At 49.6% G+C, this 21,727-nt stretch overlaps 1 protein-coding gene across 1 annotated transcript in view; it reads right to left on the bottom strand.

Moving 5' to 3' along the window:
* The window catches only part of ATP8A2 (ATPase phospholipid transporting 8A2), a 1,156,459-nt gene extending 1,135,164 nt beyond the window's left edge, over nucleotides 1-21,295 (bottom strand). The window contains exon 1 of the mRNA XM_075337374.1: nucleotides 21,183-21,295. Within this exon, the coding sequence (XP_075193489.1) occupies nucleotides 21,183-21,225 (43 nt within the window). The 5' untranslated portion in view covers nucleotides 21,226-21,295. The remainder of the gene's footprint in view (nucleotides 1-21,182) is intronic.
* Nucleotides 21,296-21,727: the final 432 nt, after the last annotated feature.

Raw genomic sequence — 21,727 nt, 5'->3', positions numbered from 1 at the left:
TTCCTACTCCAGAACTGTTCTCTTTCCTTTTCCCGCCTCCAGGACTGTGAACTCCTCAGTGGGTGGGGCCAACCGCCTGGTGTGGACATCAGCCACTGGAGGGAGGCAACAAGGATTTGTGTGTGACTGATGTGCCTAACCGGGGTGTGGGGTGTGTTGTTGCAGTACCTGTGACGTCCTGGCTTGTCCAGGGTGCCACACAAGAGAATCGGATCACAGTAAACTGACGCTCTGATCAGAGATTGAGCCGAGTATCATTACAATGATCGATCCAATTCTCTTGAGAATATACGCTAATGTGACTCCAGACTAAAAAAGATGCTTCAGGAAAAAAAAAATGTGTTATTGAAAAACTTGGCGGGTTTGCTCGCCTAAAAAGGACCCATCAAATACAAAGGTGAAGAAGTGACTAAACAAAAATCAGAACAAGGAGAGGTCAACAAAAATAGACAGGAAAATAAGAAATCAATAATGCATCAGAACTATTATTATCACATCCTATAATACTAGTATTATAGGACATTAATCATGGACTATTGATGATGTGGCTTTGCAGGTGCAGTTAACAGGACCGGAGCTCCGTTATAAACAAGGTCACAGGATAATTATAATGGGAGTGCTGCAAATAGGATTCAGGAACAGATTGCAACAAATGTGACATTCAGACTTAAAGAGGTTGTCCATTACTTTTACATTGATGGCCTATCCTTTGGATAGTTATTTTAGATTAGGATCCCCAATGGGCACAGTGATAATGACATCTGTATAACACTGAGGACTTGATGGCGCAATATAAAAGATTAAAATAAATAAATCTAAATTGTAAGAAAGATCAGAAATGGTCAGTGCCAGCCATGGCATAGTTTTCCTTCATGCATGGCTATCTCACTAGCCCACCCTCAGCCACACTAGCTCATTCTCTAATTAAAATCATTTGGGTGTAATGCACTGGTGCTATATCCACCTAGTTATCTTACTGACAAATATGATCTGGCTGTTGCTGCAGCAAATACCCACAGTTAACCTTTAAAATCATGTGGCCATTGGAAACCATGGGAGAGAAGGAAGTGCAGACGCCGGGCCATGAAGACTCCACCCTCCTTTGCCAGAGAGAGACAGTGCTTGTAGACCACTTTAGGCGGGGTGTGTGAGACTTAGGGTACCTTCATACTTTAGCGATGCAGCAGCGATCCGACCAGCGATCTGACCTGGTCAGGATCGGTGCTGCATCGCTACATGGTCGCTGGTGAGCTGTCAAACAGGCAGATCTCACAAGCGACCAGTGACCAGCCCCCAGCCAGCAGCGACGTGCAAGCGACGCTGCGCTTGCACGGAGCCGGCGTCTGGAAGCTGCGGACACTGGTAACTAAGGTAAACATCGGGTATGGTTACCCGATGTTTACCTTAATTACCAGCGCACACCGCTTAGGTTAGCGTGTGCAGGGAGCAGGAGCCGGCACTGGCAGCGTGAGAGCTGCGGAGGCTGGTAACGAAGGTAAATATCGGGTAACCACCTTGGTTACCCGATGTTTACCTTGGTTACAGCTTATCGCAGGCTGTCAGACGCCGGCTCCTGCTCCCTGCACATTCAGGATTGTTGCTCTCTCGCTGTCACACACAGCGATGTGTGCTTATCAGCGGGAGAGCAACAATAAAAAAACGAACCAGCACTGTGTGTAACGAGCAGCGATCTCACAGCAGGGACCAGATCGCTGCTCAGTGTCACACACAGCGAGATCGCTAATGAGGTCACAAAAAACGTGACTCAGCAGCGATCTCAGTAGTGATCTCGCTGTGTGTGAAGTACCCCTTAGTGTACTCTTTAGGGCAGCGTCCATCATCCAGCAGCCGGCCATCATCTTGGATGTATTAGATACGGTAGATACAGAACATTGGAGAACTCTGGGTAAATAGTTTATTAATTCTTCCACGTTTACGACAGACATGGCCACACTTATTGGGTTCTTCCGTTTCCCAGGGTACTTTGTCCGGCCTAAGCCTCTGCTTAACCCCTTTTCTTTTCTCCTCGGCTACTCATGGTCCACTCACTGCCTCACATGGCTTCTAGTCCCTCGATTTCCCTAGGTCAGCCCTGAGGAACTCTCTCTGGCATGTCCGTCTAGTCCCTGGACTCTTCTAAGCCCGTCCAGAGGTGAACCGTAGGGTCCTGACCCTTGAAGGATACCTTCGGGTTCCCAGACAAACCAAAGTACAAGGTCACATCCTAACTTCAGGAGCCCCTCTGTAGAACTGCTGTCTCACAGGCCTGTCTCTACAACCAAGCCTCTGGCCATCTGTCACTCCTCCCACCTTTGCTCTCAGCGCTCTCTGTAACCAGGAATTGACGCTCTGCTATATCAATTACTAAAAAAGTCTATCTACAGAACATTCCTATACTTTACCTGATACCTCATCCTATTTAACATTCTCCACTCTGCTACTTCTATTATAACCTATGTCCTTCCCTAAAGCTTATCTGCATAATACACTTTACTACACACTGCTAACACATAACAGATTACACTTTACATTACCACATACATTGTTAATATGTTTACAGACAGTAACATTACATGAGAATACAGTTGACCTTGCAAGGCCTCAGCTATGGATGGCGCCGGCCACGAGATGCATCCTCCAACACCAGCATAGTCCATATAAAACACACTTGACATAAAACACATAAAAACAGCATAAAGTTCAGTAGGAGTGGGGGCAACAAGAGCACCTCCTACAGGAGAGCGTGGCTTCAACCACTGTGACTGTCAAACTATGTCTTGGTTAAAACCAGTTGACTCTCATTAAAGCCAAATTCTGCACGATTTTAATTTAATGCTACCTAGTGGCCCAGGCAACTGTCACAATAAGTAAGGGGAAGAACCAAGCAAACGGTGAAAGGGAAGGAAAAACCTGTGTCTAGGGAAAGGGGAGATAGTGACCCCTGACCAAGCCCACCACAGGGCCCTGGGTTCCTTCACCATCCAATATAGGTTCCACACCTATGCGCTGAGCTGGATACCTGGTCCTAGGATGACAATGATCTGGGCCCTAGGTAAGGAATGGATGGGATGAGCTCTTTGTCAACCGTAGCACTAAAGGACACACAGAAATAACAAACAAGGGAAAGCAAACAACTTATCTCCAGTTGACTCAGGGAGAGGAACTGTAAAAACCACCAAGATTCTCCAGATGTATGCAAGCCGACTGCTTGCACTGAAGACTTGTAAAAGGTAAATGAACTATCACAAGCACTGAGTAACAGGAAGTGAAAGTTTATAAAGACACAAGCAAAATACTTATGAAAAGCAGCAGACAGGCTGAGGAACTCTGCAAGGCCCTAAAGGAAAAGAAATGAAAACCAAGAATAAATCATAGAAGGTCAAGGAGAAGTTTGTGCAGCCAAATGCTGTGACCTTCTATAGCCAGACACCACAAGACTGTCACCTGTGACCACAACATGCCACACGTGCCTGCTGCAGGACACACATGCCAAAGGCTTCTGATTTCTGTCCCCTTTGCCAGAAGAATTGGCATAAGCACACTCTGCTGCACTACACTTTTCAAGGAGCTTAAAGGAATAAATTGTAGAGGGGATGTGACTTGGTGTCACTTTACTAAAGAGAGTAGCTGGAGCTACATTGTTGTTTTTTTTTATGCAATGGGTTCCCGAAATGTAAATATAGGACTCAAGATGTACAGACACAAGAGGGACACTTGCCAATATGCTACTGTAAATCAACTTTCACTTAGTTTCATGAAAACATTTCCTCTCATTACGAATTCGATGACTCCATTAGACTTCTCCACTAAGAAGCTGCCATCATTTGTAGACAGATACCTTTATACCCAAAGGAGTAACGGATAGTCATGGATTTCCATTGCAAAACTTGATTTGTGACCTCACACAGCGGAACACTGCTTTATTTTTCTTGCCCCCCCTATAATTATTGATATACATTCAATTTTCCACTGCCTTTTTTTTTATCTTCTTAATCAATCATCCTTAAAGCACCACTTCAGCATTTTATTTCACCACGGGCGTGGTACTTTAATCTAGTTTCCCTGCCCATAGTCTTAGGCCATGTGCGCACGTTGCGTTCAGTACTTTGCAGAAATGAACGCATCCTCTGGCAGAATTTGTCATTGTCAAATTTGGTTTTGACCACATAAAAGCAGGAAATACTCATGCGTTTTTGCCGCGTTTTAAAGCATTTTCAATGCTTAAATTGAGATGCATTTTCAATACAAACACACAAATAAATAAAGTGTGAACACTCAAACAGTAGGAAAAAAATAAAGAAAAAAAAATAATTACCTTTAAATCATACACTATAATGATAATTTACCGAAAATGATTAATGAGATTTAATAAGTATGTTCCAAATAAAGTAAAAGTATTGTTTGCCTCAATTTTTAAAGTAGGAATGGATGTGAGGGCAAATGGAAGCCTCTTGACCTCACTATAATGCCAAAAACGCAAGCTTTGATTTTGTCAAAAAAGAATGCGTTTAGCATCAAAAAAGCATGGAAAACTCTAGAAATTTCTTTAAGGATGCGTTTTGATAATTCTCATTGACATCAATGTTAACAAAACGCTGCCAAAATGGCAAAAACAATTGACCTGCTGCTTCTTCAAACGCAGAGATTTTGACAAATTGTTGTCACAAAAAACGCAGCGTTTTTGGACGCATAGTGCGCACACAATATGCTTATTTTCCATAAACTTTCCTTGGGAATCAATCAATTTTTGCATTAAAATGCTGCAGTTGAAAACGCTGCGGAAACGCATAAAAAAAACACAACGTGCGCACATGGCCTTATACTCACCCGCTCTTAAAATTGCTGCTGGGAGAAGACGCTTTCAAGTATGAAAGACCTGGAGCAGTTTACAATAGAAGAGTCCACAACTCTAGGTGAGAGGAGTTAGAAGCTTTTTGATGGTTATCCCTAAGCCACACGGCGAGATAAACGGTGCGAGTAGAGATAAAACATCGCATTCCACTCGGACCAATATTAGCCTGTGTGTCAGCACCCATGAGCGATTATTTTCTCAGCCCTAATCGGACCGAGAAAACAATAAGCAACCCCCGCCAAGGCTCAGAGATCCCACGGGCCAGCGTCTGCGGGCAAACGGGCTCCTTTGACCACATCAAGCCGGGGAGCGGGCTCCTGAAGTTGCAAGCGCAGGTAGTCCAACATCACAAACTGGTGCAGGAGAAAGGCAGAGACCACCAACCGGGTGGGAGACCAGACTGCAGCCGGCTGCGGGCACCGACCACCATCATCTTGGTTTACCAGAGACTCGAGTGTTTCAATATAATAGTGAGTACATCAGTGCCCTCCGGCCGCCCATCTCCCTGCACCGCCAAAACCAACCCCCAACGGGTCCCGGGGCCACCATCCCTGCCCACGGAGGGGTTAAAAACGTGCTGCATACCATCTCCCCCGGGTGCCCCGTAACAGCAGCGGTGGTGTCCACCTTCACCACATCCCGTGGGTGGCGTCACAAACTTAAACACGGCTCCAGCCGTATACCTACGTCCCCATACCACAAATCCCCCTTTTTGGTGGAGCGACCGCAGAACCCCCGGGTCCGGAGACCCTCGAGCCACCCACAGAAGGTCCGGATCCGAGCGGCTTGGCTGCCGCCGAGTACGGGGCAGTACACCCCCATAGACGTGAATGGGTGCGCGACATCCAATATACACTGCCAATTGAAGTATGCAGCAATTTTTTTCTCACAGCGATTCGGCTTGAGAAAGAAAGCGCTGGTCAGCACTGCCCCATAGTAAGACAATGGGCCGAGTGCTATCCAATAAAACAATGTGAGCGCAGGGTTAGGCTGGGGACACACTGGTGTATAACATCCGATGGGAGAGAATCCGATGCTATACGCTTCAAACTCTGTTTTGGGCTCCATATTTTAAAACTGATATCCCAGAGTCAGTTCAAAGGGGGGCAAATAGATTATTATTTCATGGAATGGAAGGTCTCTCGTATAATGAGAGGTTAGAAAAGTTGGGCTTGTTTAGCTTAGAAAAAAACACACCTCAGAGGTGAAAAAGTAATGAAAGCTAGTATAACAGCATTTAAAGGGAATATGTCAATAGGATCAACCCTCCTAAGGCCCGTTTCACACGTCAGTGAAAAACAGTGACGTTTTTCACTGGCGTGTAAAACACGCACATGTCCCTGCGTGTGCCGTGAATCACGGCACACGTGGGTTGTCTAAGTGCAATCCGGGCTCCGTTCTCCGTGGCTCGTGATTGCACTTAGAAAACAACTCACCTGTGCCCGCTCCCGCTCTCCATGGTGCTGATCACTCCCGCGGTGCAGCATCCGGCCGGCGCTGACCCCCGCAGCAGCTGCTTCCAGGTCGGCTGTGTCGCGACAATAATTAGCCGGCTCAGAAGCAGCAGGCTGCACGGGCTGCAGAGGACATCGCTGGACGGCGGGTGAGTAAAAATGATTTTTATTTTAAAAGCACGTTTTTTTCTGGCACGTGTTTCACGGACCACACCACTGCGTGGTCCGTGGAACATCGGTGATGCCAGAAAAAAATGGACATGTCTCCGTGCGACAATCACGCACACGCGGGTACGCCGCACGGAGACACGTGCAGTGAAAAATCACTGATGTGTGAACAGACCCATTCATTATAATGGGTCTGCGTATGTCAGTGATTCTGGTACATTTTAAAAAAAGCACAAACGTCCCAGAATCACTGACGTGTGAAAGGGGCCTAAGCTGTACATGGGCATGCAGGTTATATAAAGAGGAATAAAATCATAGCTTGATATCTGCGATCCAACGTCTTATTCCTGAGAAATCCACATTTTTCTTATATGTAAAGCTGTTAATATCTATGGGCCCAAAATATATCTCTCTGAGAATCTGCCTTCAGAGGTTATTTTAAATTAAAGAAGTTACTAGTGTGAGACATATACTGTAGCCTGAGAGCAGACTGTCAGTCATTACATATCTCACACTGGTAACGCCTCTTTTCTTTTAAAACCCAGTGTTCTAACATTGCCCCTCTCTATTAAACCAGTCCTCTTGTGCAACAGGATCAAAATGAACGTTTTCCCCTATACTCCAGGGCAGCTGGGGACTGTGCCACTTGGCTTAGCTCAACAGGCTTTCCTAGCATGTCGTGTGGCTTCAGCCCCACACTGACAGTGTGGCGCCCTGGACTAGCCAGGTAGCCACAGACAAAACACACACACCCCAACCCCCCAGACAGTTACATTAGTCAGACAAAAACCCTTGTTGCCTCCCTCCAGGGTCTGATGTCCACACCAGGTGGGGCGGAGCCAGGCGGTTGGCTCCGCCCACCGAGGAGTTCACAGGCCTGGAGGCGGGAAAAGTAGTGGATCAGTTCAGGAGGTGAAAGTGAGAGGTCACGAAACTGCAAGTGTCTGGGTCGGAGCCCAGGCACTGAGAGCAAGGTTGGCAGACGGTGGTGGCCGTCTGCAGGAATTGGTGGAACTCCGCAGAGCCGTAAGGACCGGGGCTGGGCGGTGGCCCACCGGTACCGGACCGGGGAATGGAGTGAAGCTAAGCACACAGGCAGGGCCATCGGACCCCGACCAGGCTTGGAGCCGCCGTCAATAGTCAAATCCGAATGTGACAGGAACCCCCGGGGTTCCCTAACAACCAAGTCCCGATTGAAGGCAACCGCTCACACCGTGAGGATATACAGCCACCGCCACCGGCTAGAAATACGAGGGCCAGCGCCTGCGGGCAAAACGGGCTCCTCCGGTATCTATACACCAGGGAGCGGACTACCGTTGGGAAGCCATTGGAGTCAACGCAGTACACAAAGGTGCAGGGAGAGACAGCCACCATCACCTGTCCCGGGAGAGACACTGCAGCCGGCTGCGGGACCCGTCCATCCAGCCGTTTGGTTTACCGGAGACTTTGTGCATCTTTTGCTGACTGAGTACACCCGTGCCATCCGGCACCGCGCCGCGCTGTCCCTGCAACCCTGCACCTCACCAACCCTGCCTCCCCGTCACACCACTGGGCCCCGGGACCACCATCCCCTACCCACTGAGGGGGAAAACAACATCCCAGCTGCTCCCTACCATCGCTTCCAGGATCCCCGTCACCAGCAGTGGTGGTGCCCATGTTCACCACAACCCGTGGGTGGTGTCACGGACTAAATCCCCAAACAAACCACCCCCTTTTCACTCACGGGCGAGGAGCGCCGCTCGAGTCCCGGGATCCGGCCCACCGCTCGAGCCACCGAGCAGCAGCCGCAGCGCCGGACCCGAGCATAGCGAGCGCAGCGCCCCGCCGCCCGCGACAACAGCACTTCCTGTTATCATCTCCCTATATCACCTTAATTTTGTCCTTTTCATATGGCAGTGGCACCTTGAGATGACAGCTAATATTACAGTATAAACGCTAAACATAGGATGACATAGAAAAAGAAACAAGGTGATGGAGTCACAGAAGCAAACGTCACATGAGGCTTATGCCGTAACATACAAAGCACCAATATGCACTATTAGCTTGTGGAAGATGTTGGCCCTGCTGGGTTTACCCCAGCTTAGTCAGGAGTGGTGCTGATCTGATATGTGAGCTAATCTGCTGAGCGCGCCTGTGTCATCCTCATGGAGATTACATCTCTAGAGAAGCTACACAATGCTTTTATTGCATTTTTGGTGCATCTTTGCGGTCACAAAGATGTAAATGCATGCATTTCCTTCATCCAGCGAAGTCTATGACATCTCTTTGCTGGATACACTGGCCATCTTTTTTTGCCTACATCTTAGCTGCATTTTTTGAAGATGTAGCATGTCAATTCTTTTTGCTTTTTTCCAGTGTTTAAGCCCTCCAGTCAATAGATTTGACTAAAAAAAAAACAACACATTGGACTAAATACAATAAAAAAGGTTTAAAACGCATAAAAAAATGCGTGTTTGATGCGTTTTTGCCATGGGTGCGTTTTTTTGGGCTCAAAAATGCTGCATCTTTGTAGTTAGAAATGATGCACTGTGTGAACATAGCCTGTAAGCGCTTTTCTTGTCCAGTAAAATGTATACACTATGCTGAGTATACAAACTATAATAGCACATATATGCAATACGTGGTCATGAAATGGAGAATTTCCATAGTCAGACAGGTTGCCAGGAGAATATTAATAATAATAATAATAACTATAACATAATTATTATATACATATATATATATACTAGAAGGTGGCCCGATTCTACGCATCGGGTATTCTAGAATTTACGTATTGTGTAGTTCATGTATGATTTTTGTTATATATATATATATATATATATATATATATATATAGATGTTGTTGTGTGTAGTTACCAAGTGTTTGTGTAGGGCGCTGTACATGTTCTGGGTGTTGTCTGGGTGTGACGGGGGGTGAGGGCGGTGTTGTATGTGTGTTGCGTGTGTTGCGTTGTTTGTGGAGCGCTGTGTGTCTGTAGCGTTGTGTGTGTGTTGCGCGGTTTGTGTGTGTGTGGTGTGTTTTGGGGGGAGGTATGTTTTGTGCAATGTGTGTGTTGTGCGGTATGTGCGTATATTTGTGTGTGCCGCGGTGTTTGTGTGTTGGGTGTTGTGTGTGTGCAGCGTTGTCTGTGTGTGTGGGTGTCTGTGTAGGGCAGTTGTTTGTGGTTCCCAGTGTGTGTGTGTGTGTGTGGTGTGTTGTGCAGTGCGCGCGCGCGCGTGTGTGTGTGTGTGTGTGTGTGTGTGTGTGTGTGTGTGCATCAGCCTCTCTTCTCTCAGCCTACCTCTCCCAGCCTCCCTCCTCCCAGCCTCCCTCAGCATCAGCTTCCCTCTCCCAGCCTCCCTAAGCATCAGCCTCCACCAGCATCAGCCTCTCTCCTTCCAGCCTCCCCCAGCATCAGCCTCCGCCAGCATCAGCCTCTCTCCTTCTAGCCTCCTCCAGCATCAGCCTCCCTCTCCCAGCCTTCCCCAGGATCAGCGTCTCTCCTCCCAGCCTCCATCCTCCCAGCCTTCCCCAGCATCAGCTTTCCCCTCCCAGCCTCCCTCAGCATCAGCCTTCCCCAGCATCAGCCTCTCTCCTCCCAGCCTCAGCCTCTCTCCTTCCAGCCTCTCCCAGCATCAGCCTCTCTCCTTCCAGCCTCCCTCAGCATCAGCCTCCTCTTCCCAGCCTTCCTCAGGATCAGCCTCTCTCCTCCCAGCCTCCTTCTTCCCAGCCTCATCCTCCCAGCCTCCCTCAGCATCAGCCTTCCGCTCCCAGTCTCCCCCAGCATCAGCCTCCCCAAGCATCAGCCTCCACCAGCATCAGCCTCTCTCCTTCCAGCCTCCCCCAGCATCAGCCTCTCTCCTTCCAGCCTCCCTCAGCATCAGCCTCCCGTTCCCAGCCTTCCCCAGGATCAGCCTCTCTCCTCCCAGCCTCCTTCCTCCCAGCCTCCCTCAGCATCAGCCTTCCCCTCCCAGTCTCCCCCAGCATCAGCCTCCCCAAGCATCAGCCTCCACCAGCATTAGCCTCTCTCCTTCCAGCCTCCTTCTTCCCAGCCTCATCCTCCCAGCCTCCCTCAGCATCAGCCTTCCGCTCCCAGTCTCCCCCAGCATCAGCCTCCCCAAGCATCAGCCTCCACCAGCATCAGCCTCTCTCCTTCCAGCCTCCCCCAGCATCAGCCTCTCTCCTTCCAGCCTCCCTCAGCATCAGCCTCCCGTTCCCAGCCTTCCCCAGGATCAGCCTCTCTCCTCCCAGCCTCCTTCCTCCCAGCCTCCCTCAGCATCAGCCTTCCCCTCCCAGTCTCCCCCAGCATCAGCCTCCCCAAGCATCAGCCTCCACCAGCATTAGCCTCTCTCCTTCCAGCCTCCCCCAGCATCAGCCTCCCCAAGCATCAGCCTCCACCAGCATCAGCCTCCCTCGTCCCAGCCTCCCCCTCCCCCTCCCAGCCTCCCCCAGCATCAGCCTCTCTCCTCCCAGCCTTCCCCATGATCAGCCTCTCTGCTCCCAGCCTCCTCCAGCACGCCGTGCTCCTCTGCCGACACTCACACACCCGATCGCATCCACTCACACACACCCGATCGCATCCACTCACACACACCCGATCGCATCCACTCACACACACCCGATCGCATCCACTCACACACACCCGATCGCATCCACTCACACACACCCGATCGCAAACACTCACACACAAAGACACACACACTGACGATATTGCACATACGCGCTGATACTCACAACATCCGGGGATATCACATGCTTCTGGCCATGTGATCCCCCGGCAGGTCCTGGAAGCTCACAACAGCACAGTATCGCCGCCGAGAAGCAAGCGATATCCCAGGATGCTGTGAGTATGTGGATGCGATGTGATGTGTGAGGTGTGTGTGAGTGTGATCTGATTTGTGTGTGTGTGTGTGTGTATGTGTGTGTGTGTGTGCTGTTATGTGTGTGTATGTTCCGCAGCTGCAGGACCTTGATGTGTGGATGCGATGTGATGTGTGTGTGAGGTGTGTGTGAGAGTGAGTGTGAGCCGGTGTACACTGGTAACTATGATACACATCGGGTAACTAAGGGACCTTAGTTACCCGATGTGTATAATGGTTACCAGCTTTCACGGCCTCCGTCAAGATCCCAGCATCGCAAGGTTATGTCTGGCGCTGCCGGGATCCTGACGGAGCCGGTGTAGAAGCAAGCGATATCCCAGCATGTTGTGATGTGTGAGGTGTGTGTGAGAGTGAGTGTGAGAGTGAGTGTGATGTGATGTGTGTGTGTGTGTACTCACCTGGGAATCGGAGCTCCGTGTCAGTTGGGCCAGAGCGAGCGTGCATTGCGTGAGGGGGGCGGGGCCTGCAGAGAGCCGGGGCGAGAGGCCAATCCGTGTGGGGGGGGCGGGGCCATGGCGAGCCCAGCGGCCAATCAGCTTTGTGTCACCGTAAGGACATGTCACGGTGACACAATTTTGGAGCATGACAGACAGAATAAGGCAATTATATATATAGATTTGTAAGGCCTGAGTTCCATTTGCGTATGACTCGTGCGAGTCTCGCATTGTCATTACCTGGAATGGCCGCTCACTCTCCTGACACGAGCGCCTCAGCTGCATGGAAATACATGCAGCCGTCCAGCTCCTTTCAGGAGAGTGTGTGGCCGTGCCGGGTGATGCGATGCGAAACTCGCACGAGTCATACGCAAATGGAACTCCAGACTAAATATGAAATTCTAGAACAAATCTCATGAAGCCGACCCCTTTTATAATGATAAGTTGATTGATTTCCATGGATAAAGCTAAGAGATAAGAATAGACATGCAGATTTGAGCAACAAACTGCATGATACACTGCACCAACTCTTCATAAAAAAGCATCATGCGCACAGGGCGTTATAGGTGCTGCATTTTTGGTTGTTATTTTTACAAACTATTTTGGGGGGCTGCTTTGCATCGGGAGTATTTATCCATAGGTTTCAGATTCTGAGAAACTGCGGGCATGTTCACCCACATGCTGATGATTTTCTGTCTGGATTTGCAGGCTGAAAATCCATAGTTCCGTGGGTCTTTTTTGCCCCCCAAAAAAGCACTAGGGCTTATTTTTGGAGGAGGTCTTATTCTTGGAGAAACACGGTTGGGGGTAAGTTTACCCCCCCAAAAAGCAGACCCCCCCACTTCCCAGTAGACTCATACTGACCAGACCAGGACTTCTGCGTGGCTCCCAGGTCCTCCTGTGATCTCCGGTCGGTGCTACACGCCGTCCTACCCTGCTGCTGGCTGACGCACACAGCCCGATCGCAGACACACACAGCAAATCACACACACAGCAGATCACACACACACACAGCAAATCACACACACAGCAGATCACACACACACACAGCAAATCACACACACAGCAGATCACACACACACAGCAGATAGCAGACACACACAGCCAATCGCAGACACACACACAGCCAATCGCAGACACACACACAGCCAATCGCAGACACACACACAGCCGATCCCAGACACACACAGCCGATCACAGATACACACACAGCAGATAGCAGACACACACAGCCAATCACAGATACACACAGCCGATCGCAGACACACACAGCAGATCACACACACACCGCAGATAGCAGACACACACAGCCGATCACAGATACACACAGCCGATCGCAGACACACACAGCAGATCACACACACCGCAGATAGCAGACACACACAGCCGATCACAGAAAAACACAGCCGATCGCAGACACACACAGCCGATCGCAGACACACACAGCCGATCCCAGACACACACAGCCGATCACTGATACACACAGCCGATCACTGACACACAGCCGATCACAGACACACACAGCCGATCCCAGACACACACAGCAGATCACTGACACACAGCCGATCGCACACACACACAGCCGATCGCACACACACACAGCCGATCGCACACACACACAGCCGATCGCACACACACACAGCCAATCGCAGACACACACAGCTGATCGCAGAGACAGCCGATCGCACACACACACAGCCGATCGCAGACACACACAGCCGATCGCAGACACACACAGCCGATCGCAGACACACAGCCGATCGCAGACACACACAGCCGATCGCAGACACACAGCCGATCGCAGACACACACACAGCCGATCGCACACATCACATCCAGCGCTTACGGCCGCAGGGAATGATGAGAGCAAGTCACGTGTCCGGCTGCAGGTCCTGTTCGTTGCGCTCCACTGCACTGCCTCTTAGGATTCTGCCGGCGAGAAGACATAGGTGTCGCTGGATGAGGTGAGTGTGTATGCGATTCGATGTGTGTGCGATCCAACGTGTGTGCGATCCAACGTGTGTGCGATCCGATGTTTGTGTGTGTGATTTGATGTTTGCGTGTGATCTGATGTTTGTGTGTGCGATCTGATTATGTGTGCAATCCGATGTTTGAGTGTGAGATCTGGTGTGTGAGTGAGATCTGATTGTGTGTGTGTGTGTGTGTGTGTGAGATCTGATGTGTACGGGTGTGTGATCACTGCAGGTCCTGCCGCTCAGCATCGGGCGAGTGTAATTGCCGGGTGCCGCTGTCTATAATGAAGTGTCCTGCAGTATCTGTAACCTTTTTTAGCTGCACGGACACTTCATTATTGATCCTGGTCTAGGGCTTATTTTCAGGGGTGGGCTTATATTTAAGCCTTGCTCCGAAAATGCTGAAAATCCCTGCTAGGGCTTATTTTTGGGTGAGGGCTTATTTTTGGAAAAACACGGTAGCAACAAATTGGATGAGATTTTAAAAAATCTGGAACTTAAAACAAAGCAAAAAAAATTTGCACGTGGCAAAAAAATATTCCATATACTGTATAAATTGACCCACAGTGTGGATTATAAATCTGCCACGTATCAAACCTATGTGCAAAATTTCAAAGTGGATTTATTTTTTTATTTGCATAGGATGAAATCGATGACAAATCCTCAGCAATGTCAGCATGTTATACATGTATTGCAATCCTGCAAGAAAATCCCAGACAGAATCTACAATGTTTTTCAATAATGTGTCACGTGTGGACAGGCCCTAACAGTTTGTACCATAAGGTTACATAGTTAATATACTTGAAAAAAGACAAATATCCATCAAGTTCCCCCGGGGGATGGGAAAGGACAGGGGAAAGGGGCATATGCACAACCACAATGCATGATCGCGTCCACAATTCATCGTCATCAATTAAGAACGACGTCAACTTTAGAAAAAGAAATAAATTTGTATCATAGAATATAATTAAAAAGTATAATACAGGATTTATGCATTTAAATTCTACCAGTGAAAAACAGATACTGTATTTGACTATATACTGTATGTTCTCTCATGCTTTATACATGTGACGCCCTGGCAAAGCCAGGTAGTCACACATTAGGCCCCCGGATAACACCATCCCTCACCTAGGGCACATACAGCCGACCTGAAACCCTAGTCACCCCCCTCAGGGCAAGACAGGCACACCAGTGGGCGGGACCAGGCGGTTAGAGAACAGCCCGGGACGGAAAAGCAAACAGATTAAGTTGTAGTTCAAGTTGAGAGGAGTGTGGGCTGGAGCTAGGTGTAGCTCCAGCAGAGGAGAAGTTCAAGTTGAGCGGTGCCAGGGCCGGAGCCCTGATACCTTGGCTAGGTGGCAGACGGTCGTCACCGTCAGCAGGAGATGGGAAGACGGCTCGGCAGATCCGAGGAGGACCAGAGCAGGGTTGGAGCCCGCCAGTACCGACACCGGAGACCCGACCGGAAACCGTGCACACAGGGGGTACTCGGACCCTGAAGCCAGGATCGGAACCAACAGCCTAGCTAATCAACCAATTGAGGGCAGGATTACAGGTCCTGTCCCAACCAAAGTCCAAAAAGCAGACAACCACCCACAGATAGGGATAGGGCAACCGCCAGGGCCCATAGATCCCACAGGTCAGCGGGCACGGCTCCTCAGGCACACAGAAAGCTGGGAGCGGACTCCCGTGTTCCACACCGGGAAGTCCAAACACACAACCACAACCAGTGCAGAGGAAGAGACGGCGACCACCAGCCCGGGTGGGGGACCACAGTATAACCAGCCGCGGCGGCCGGCCACCATTACCTTGGTTTACCAAAAGACTTGTGTGATTCATTTGCTTGTGAGTAACCAAACATCCCCTGCTACGTCCGAGCGCGCAGGCTCCTGCCATAGCCATACCCTACACAGAGACACTGGGCCCCAGGGCAACCATGCCTAGCAACGGAAGGGTTAACATCCGGCTGTCATTACATCTCCTCCGGGTATCCCACAAGAGCAGCGGTGGTGTCCCACTTCACCACACACCGTGGGTGGCGTCACAAACTAAATACGGTCAAAGCCGTACAACTACGCCCCCCCTTTTCATTCGGCGTGTCCGCGTGACCCCCGGGTCCGGAGGATCCCTCGAGCCACGCAGAGGGTCCGGATCCGAGCAGCGCCGGCTGCTGACATGGGAGCGGCACATACACACAGTGTGCATTCGCGATAGCGGTATTAGATTGGACAGGGACTGATCATTTCTGCATAACACAGGTGATGAGCAAGCACTATAGCACAGGTGCTCAGTACTCGTAACTAGTGATGAGCGAGCACTACCATGCTTGGGTGCTCGTTACTTGTAACTAGTGATGAGTGAGCACAACCATGTTCGGGTGCTTAGTACTTGTAACTAGTGATCGGCGAGCACTACCATGCTCAGGTGCTTAGTACTTGTAACTAGTGATGAGTGAGCACAACCATGTTCGGATGCTTAGTACTTGTAACTAGTGATGAGCGAGCACTACCATGTTCGGGTGCTTAGTACTTGTAACTAGTGATGAGTGAGCACAACCATGTTCGGGTGCTTAGTACTTGTAACTAGTGATGAGTGAGCACTACCATGTTCGGGTGCTTAGTACTTGTAACTAGTGATGAGTGAGCACTACCATGCTTGGGTGCTCGTTACTTGTAACTAGTGATGAGTGAGCACTACCATGTTCGGGTGCTTAGTACTTGTAACTAGTGATGAGCGGGCACTATCATGCTCAGGTGCTCTGTACTTGTAACTAGTGATGAGCGGGCACTACCATGTTCGGATGCTTAGTACTTGTAACTAGTGAAGAGCGGGCACTACCATGCTTGGGTGCTCGTTACTTGTAACTAGTGATGAGTGAGCACTACCATGCACAGGGGCCCTGTAGTCTCAGATGGACAATCGCACATATTCGACTTGTGTACCGACTCCGAGTATTATGTAAGTCAATGGTGAGATCTTCCAGAAAAATGCTGGAGTTCCCTATTGACTTCCATTATATTAGGTACATGAGTCGTGCACATCCGCGCAGCCAACTACTAGCTACGAGCACCTGAGCATGTTAATGCCTGCTCATCACTACACAGCTCCACAAGAATAAAACTACACACTATATATCTACACCATATGGATAAAAGTAGTGAGACACGCCTCTTACCTTACTCAATTAATTTTAAAGGGATTCAGTATTTAGAACAATAAGCAGTGATTTATATGGGGCTACATTTACATATCAAGGCTGTGTGCTTAGTTTATTTTGGTAGATTGGGCTGACACTCTCTTCAAAAGGTTCACTGAATCACTTATTAGTGGTATTTAACCCTAGAACGCGCAACCATAGAAATCTACCATAGAAAACAAGTGACCTGGCAGGCCTGCGAGGCCCCAGGCATGCGTTCTAGGGTTAAAAGTGGAGGCCACTAGTGGACACAGACAGAAGAGGGCTCCTGTGCAAGAACAGTATATGGGCCCTTTGCAAGCTAATAGCTCATCATAATGCACAATTCCTTCAGCCTTTGAGGTCAAAGTGGGCCCCCTTATCTCTTGGACCCCTGTGCAGCTGCACAGGTTGCACCAATGATATGTCCGCCCCTGGTGGAAGCATTTAGGAACTACAGCAACTCAATTACAAGAATGGAGATCACATAAAGTTACAGAGAGGGGTCAACAAGTGCTAAGGAGCAGAAGGCAGAAAACTCATCAACACCCTCCTGACTCCAAACCTCCTTTGGCATTAACATCAGTGCAAAAATTGTGCAGCAGGAGTGTCATGGCTGATCAGCTGCTACGCTAAGACCAATGTCAGATGTAGTGCTGTAAAGCCGCCACCACAACGGGACTGTAGCAGTGAAGACAAGTTCTGTTTGGTGATGAATCGTGCTTCACTATCTGGCACCTGATGGATAGGTCTGGGTTTGGTGATTGCCAGGAGAATGTTACCTGCCTGATGACATTGTGCCACCTGTAAAGGTTGGTAGAGATGGCTAATGGATTGTTTACCAATGTTGGCATAGGTCTCCTTCGTGCCAATAAAAATTAAATCTTCCAACTTTGTGGGAACAATTTGAGGAAGGCTCTTTTCTGTTCCCCCATATACCCCAGTGCATAAAGGAAGGTCCATATAGACATGGTTGGGGGGTTTGGTGGAAGAACTAATATACTAATAAGTCTGCACAGAACCCCAACCTCAACCCCTTGCGAGGAACTAGACTGGAGATTGTGAGTGTAACGCCTGCCTGGATCCACAGACTCAGATGGGCTGTAAAGGGAAGTCTAGAGGGAAGCCACTCACCAAGTAGGACCCCCAGAACCCTGAAACCCTTTAACCCCCTATACAGGGATTTGGAATTACACAGGGAACTGGAGATCACTACCTGTGGAAGGCTGCAGTCCGATGAGAGTAGTAGTCAGGCAGGGTCAAACCAGGAATTGCGGAACAGGGACAGAATCGGCAAGCAGTGACGTAGTCAGCAAACGTAGAAGAGGTCAGATCCGGGTCGGGCAGCAAGGTACAAAAACAGTAGGCAGAAAGGTAGTCAAAACTCACAGAAGTCAACACAGGAATCACCAACAGAATAGGACGTAACAGGAGCCAGGAAAATCATAACTGTATCTGGCAGTAATCATGTGACAGGAGGGGAAATAAGAAGGGTGTGGTGTCTTCCCATTGGCTGTAGCTGAACGCTTGCAACTTCAGCTGGAAGACACACGCCACCCACAGTCAGCCAGTGGTACTGCAGATCCCAAGCTAACCCAGCCCAGTGGATGATCGGAGCCTGCACCCACTGGTGCCGCTGGCATCGACTTCTCTCCCATCACCAGCACCATCCATGGCAGGAACACGGCGTCGCCTGGCGATCGGAGCAGAAGTCGCTGGAGCAGACTCCGGCGGTGACGTAATAGTGAGCTTGCTCTCTGCTCCAACATCAGAGTGTGACCTCACAAATGGAGAATTGGGCAAAAATTCCCACAGATACCTCCAAAATCTTATAGAAAGCTGTCCCAGAAGAGCGGGAAATGTTATAGCTGCAAAGGGGAATCAACTCTATAAATAAAGGGGTTGTCTACTCGTGACGCCTCTGAGGCATCAGTCGCCACAGAGGTACTGCCCCATCCCTGGGTAAGGAAGAGGTCATCCACCGGTTCACACAAACACACAACGCTCTCAGTGAGCAGCTCCCCACCGGTTCAGGGTTAGGGCTTGGTGCCATTAATGCTATGTATAGCCACAACTGGTGATGACACCTCCCTCCCCCTAATCCGATGGGCCTGGGGTGGAGTCTAGTGAGTGAGAGGGGACTGTAGGGAGAGGGAGTTAAGGAGGAGCAGTGCATGAGTAAAGACCTGTGGTCTGGAGCTGGTGCAGCTCCACCCAGGCGCAAGGAGGCAGGGTCCTAGAGCCACGGCACGTGCGCCAAACTCCTGTGGACTCGTTCCACATACGACATATCGGAGTGGAGGGACGTGGCCGCAAATGGGGATCCGGTCCCTAGACTAGAGGAAAAGAACCAACGTGCTCATCTAGCAAAACTGGAGGCCTAGGTCACTTCAAGGGCTGAAGCCAAACCTGCACATGAATCCGCTGGAAAGTGACCACATAGGACTAAAGGGACTAGGCCAACAGGCTCCCCTTGTGAAGGATCTGCAGACACCGGCTCAGGGCACTGGATGCGTAGGTGTAGGACAGGAGGGCGGGAAGTCAGTGCAGGAAGACAACCAGGGAAATGAACACACAAAGGGTGCACCAGTATTGACCTCCAAACTACCCAGGATCAACTAGAGCCCATCACATTGAAACCCAGCACTCCAAAGGTGGTCACTGACTAGTCGTGTTACCTTGGAACCTGCTACAGTGAGTAAACACCTTGAGATTGCATCCCTGTGTCTGTATTTGCCTGCGCCCGAGCCCTGCATCCCCGCCATCATAGACTACTACCCCCATCGTCCCTGGAACCCAGCTCTACCTGTAGAGAGCTATACCAACCAAGCTGCGTCACCATCTCCCCAGAGGTCCCATCCCGCAGCGTCGGCTATTTCTGGCCGAATACCACAGGTGGTGTCACGACAAACTACTAACTACCATCCCCATCATTTCCCCTTTTAACGACACCGCCGGGGTCACGGAACCGGACCTTGCCACCGCAGCATCCCAGAATCAGAACCGTGGGCCGGTAACGAGCGCCGCCACGGCCCCGGTGGGCATGTCATACTACTAGGACGCCCCCTTCTGATTCCACTTGTTTCCCCCAGGTAAAGTAAAAGACCATGTACTCACCTCCTGTTCGAGTGCCGTTTCGGCGTCATCGGTAACCGTGGTTCGGGGTTCACGTGACATTGTCCAATCACTGCTGGCTTCTCTCTCCCTCCCTTTAGCCCAAATAAGCAATCAAAAGATCATCAGTGGCAGCCGCAGCGTCACTTTCTGTTGAGTAACTCACTTGGTAGGAAGGTGGGGAGAAAGAAGCCGGTGGTAATTGGATGTGGTGATTGCATGATGTCACAATGTCACGTGAGCATCCAAACATGATAACCGACAGCGCTGGAACGGTGCCGGAATGGGTGGTGAGTACAGGGTCTTTAAATTTAACTAGGTAAACAAGTGGGATCAGAATGGGTTGTCCTTGTAGTGGAGAACCCCTTTAATGTGTAATGTGTAGGTGTCCCAATACCTTTGTCCTTACAGTGCATGAATGTATATATTATATACAGTATTTATTAGACATATCAAAGCAATGCCTGTAATGTGACATTCATTTCCAACAGAGCAAGCAGTCACTGTGCTCATGCTGAAATGACACGTCCACCAAAACAATTGCCTCCGCTGACAGGGCAGGACCTGGTCCAGCTGCCGGCACAGTCATGTGCTAGCACCTATACAATTACACAACGGATGAGTCAGTGCTTCCAGTCTGTAAGTGATCCCGCCGTATGGAAAGAGGAGCAAGACAGGTGTGTACAGCACCAGCAGCCGTGTATCACTTCCTAATCATATATACCAATACGAATAGAATAACCTTTAATATAGCGCCAACATATTCCACAGCACCGTACAATGACAGAAGTAGTAAATATATAAAATGACTAGCTGAAGTATCGAACAATGAGAGTTCTCCTTCAATGGAAGTCTTCAAACAGAGGCTGGACGGACGAGTCCTGCATTGAGCCGGGGGTCGGACACGGTGACCCTGGAGGTCCATTCCAACTCTACCATTCTATGATTCTATGACACGGAGGGGGAGGGGAACCTATAGCGGCTTTGTTTACAATACTAAACATATGAGCATCTATGGACCCCATAACGTCAGTGCACACAGCAGCGACATGACGTGTACACAGTGCAGCCGGATGGCAGAGGATGTCATGATACTAATAGCACGCCTTCTTCTGCTCATCCAACCCTCCTCTCCGTTAAAGAGCCACTTACCCCCTGAGGAGTGGATCTTCTTTGATTTCCTCTGCAAGGACATTTTTAAAGAGCATATGATATGTGATCATACAGAAAACCTGGCTGCTGCAGCGGCTATTGCATCCCTCTGCCACAGCTCGCTGACAGGAGGGAGGGAGTACAGGAAGTCGCTGAGCACCGGGGAGGCTGCTGACAGCCAGGGCTAAGCTAATGCTCGCAGCACAGGTATTAGCAGTTACAGGCCTTGATGGAGAGATGTCAGCAAAGGAAAATACAGAAAGCTTTGATTTTTGTGGGCTTTTTTGTAATTTTCGATCAACTCGGCACAAAGCTTGCAATCAGGAAAATATAATATTGTGTTAAGGGCGAGCTTCTTTCGAACAGAGTCACCACAGAATACTTTACCATGCTCAAGTGATCGGTACTAGTGATGAGTGAGCTCTGCCATTCTCAGTACTCGTAACTAGTGATGAGCGGGCACTACCATGCTCAGGTGCTCAGTACTCGTAATAGTGATGAGCGAGCACTACCATGCTCAGGTGCTCGATACTCGTAACTAGTGA

The sequence above is a fragment of the Anomaloglossus baeobatrachus genome, chromosome 2 (genome assembly GCF_048569485.1).
Source record: "Anomaloglossus baeobatrachus isolate aAnoBae1 chromosome 2, aAnoBae1.hap1, whole genome shotgun sequence".
NCBI classification, from domain to species: domain Eukaryota; kingdom Metazoa; phylum Chordata; class Amphibia; order Anura; family Aromobatidae; genus Anomaloglossus; species Anomaloglossus baeobatrachus.
Note: the sequence above shows the minus strand (reverse complement) of the source record. Positions and strands in the feature narration are given on the sequence as shown.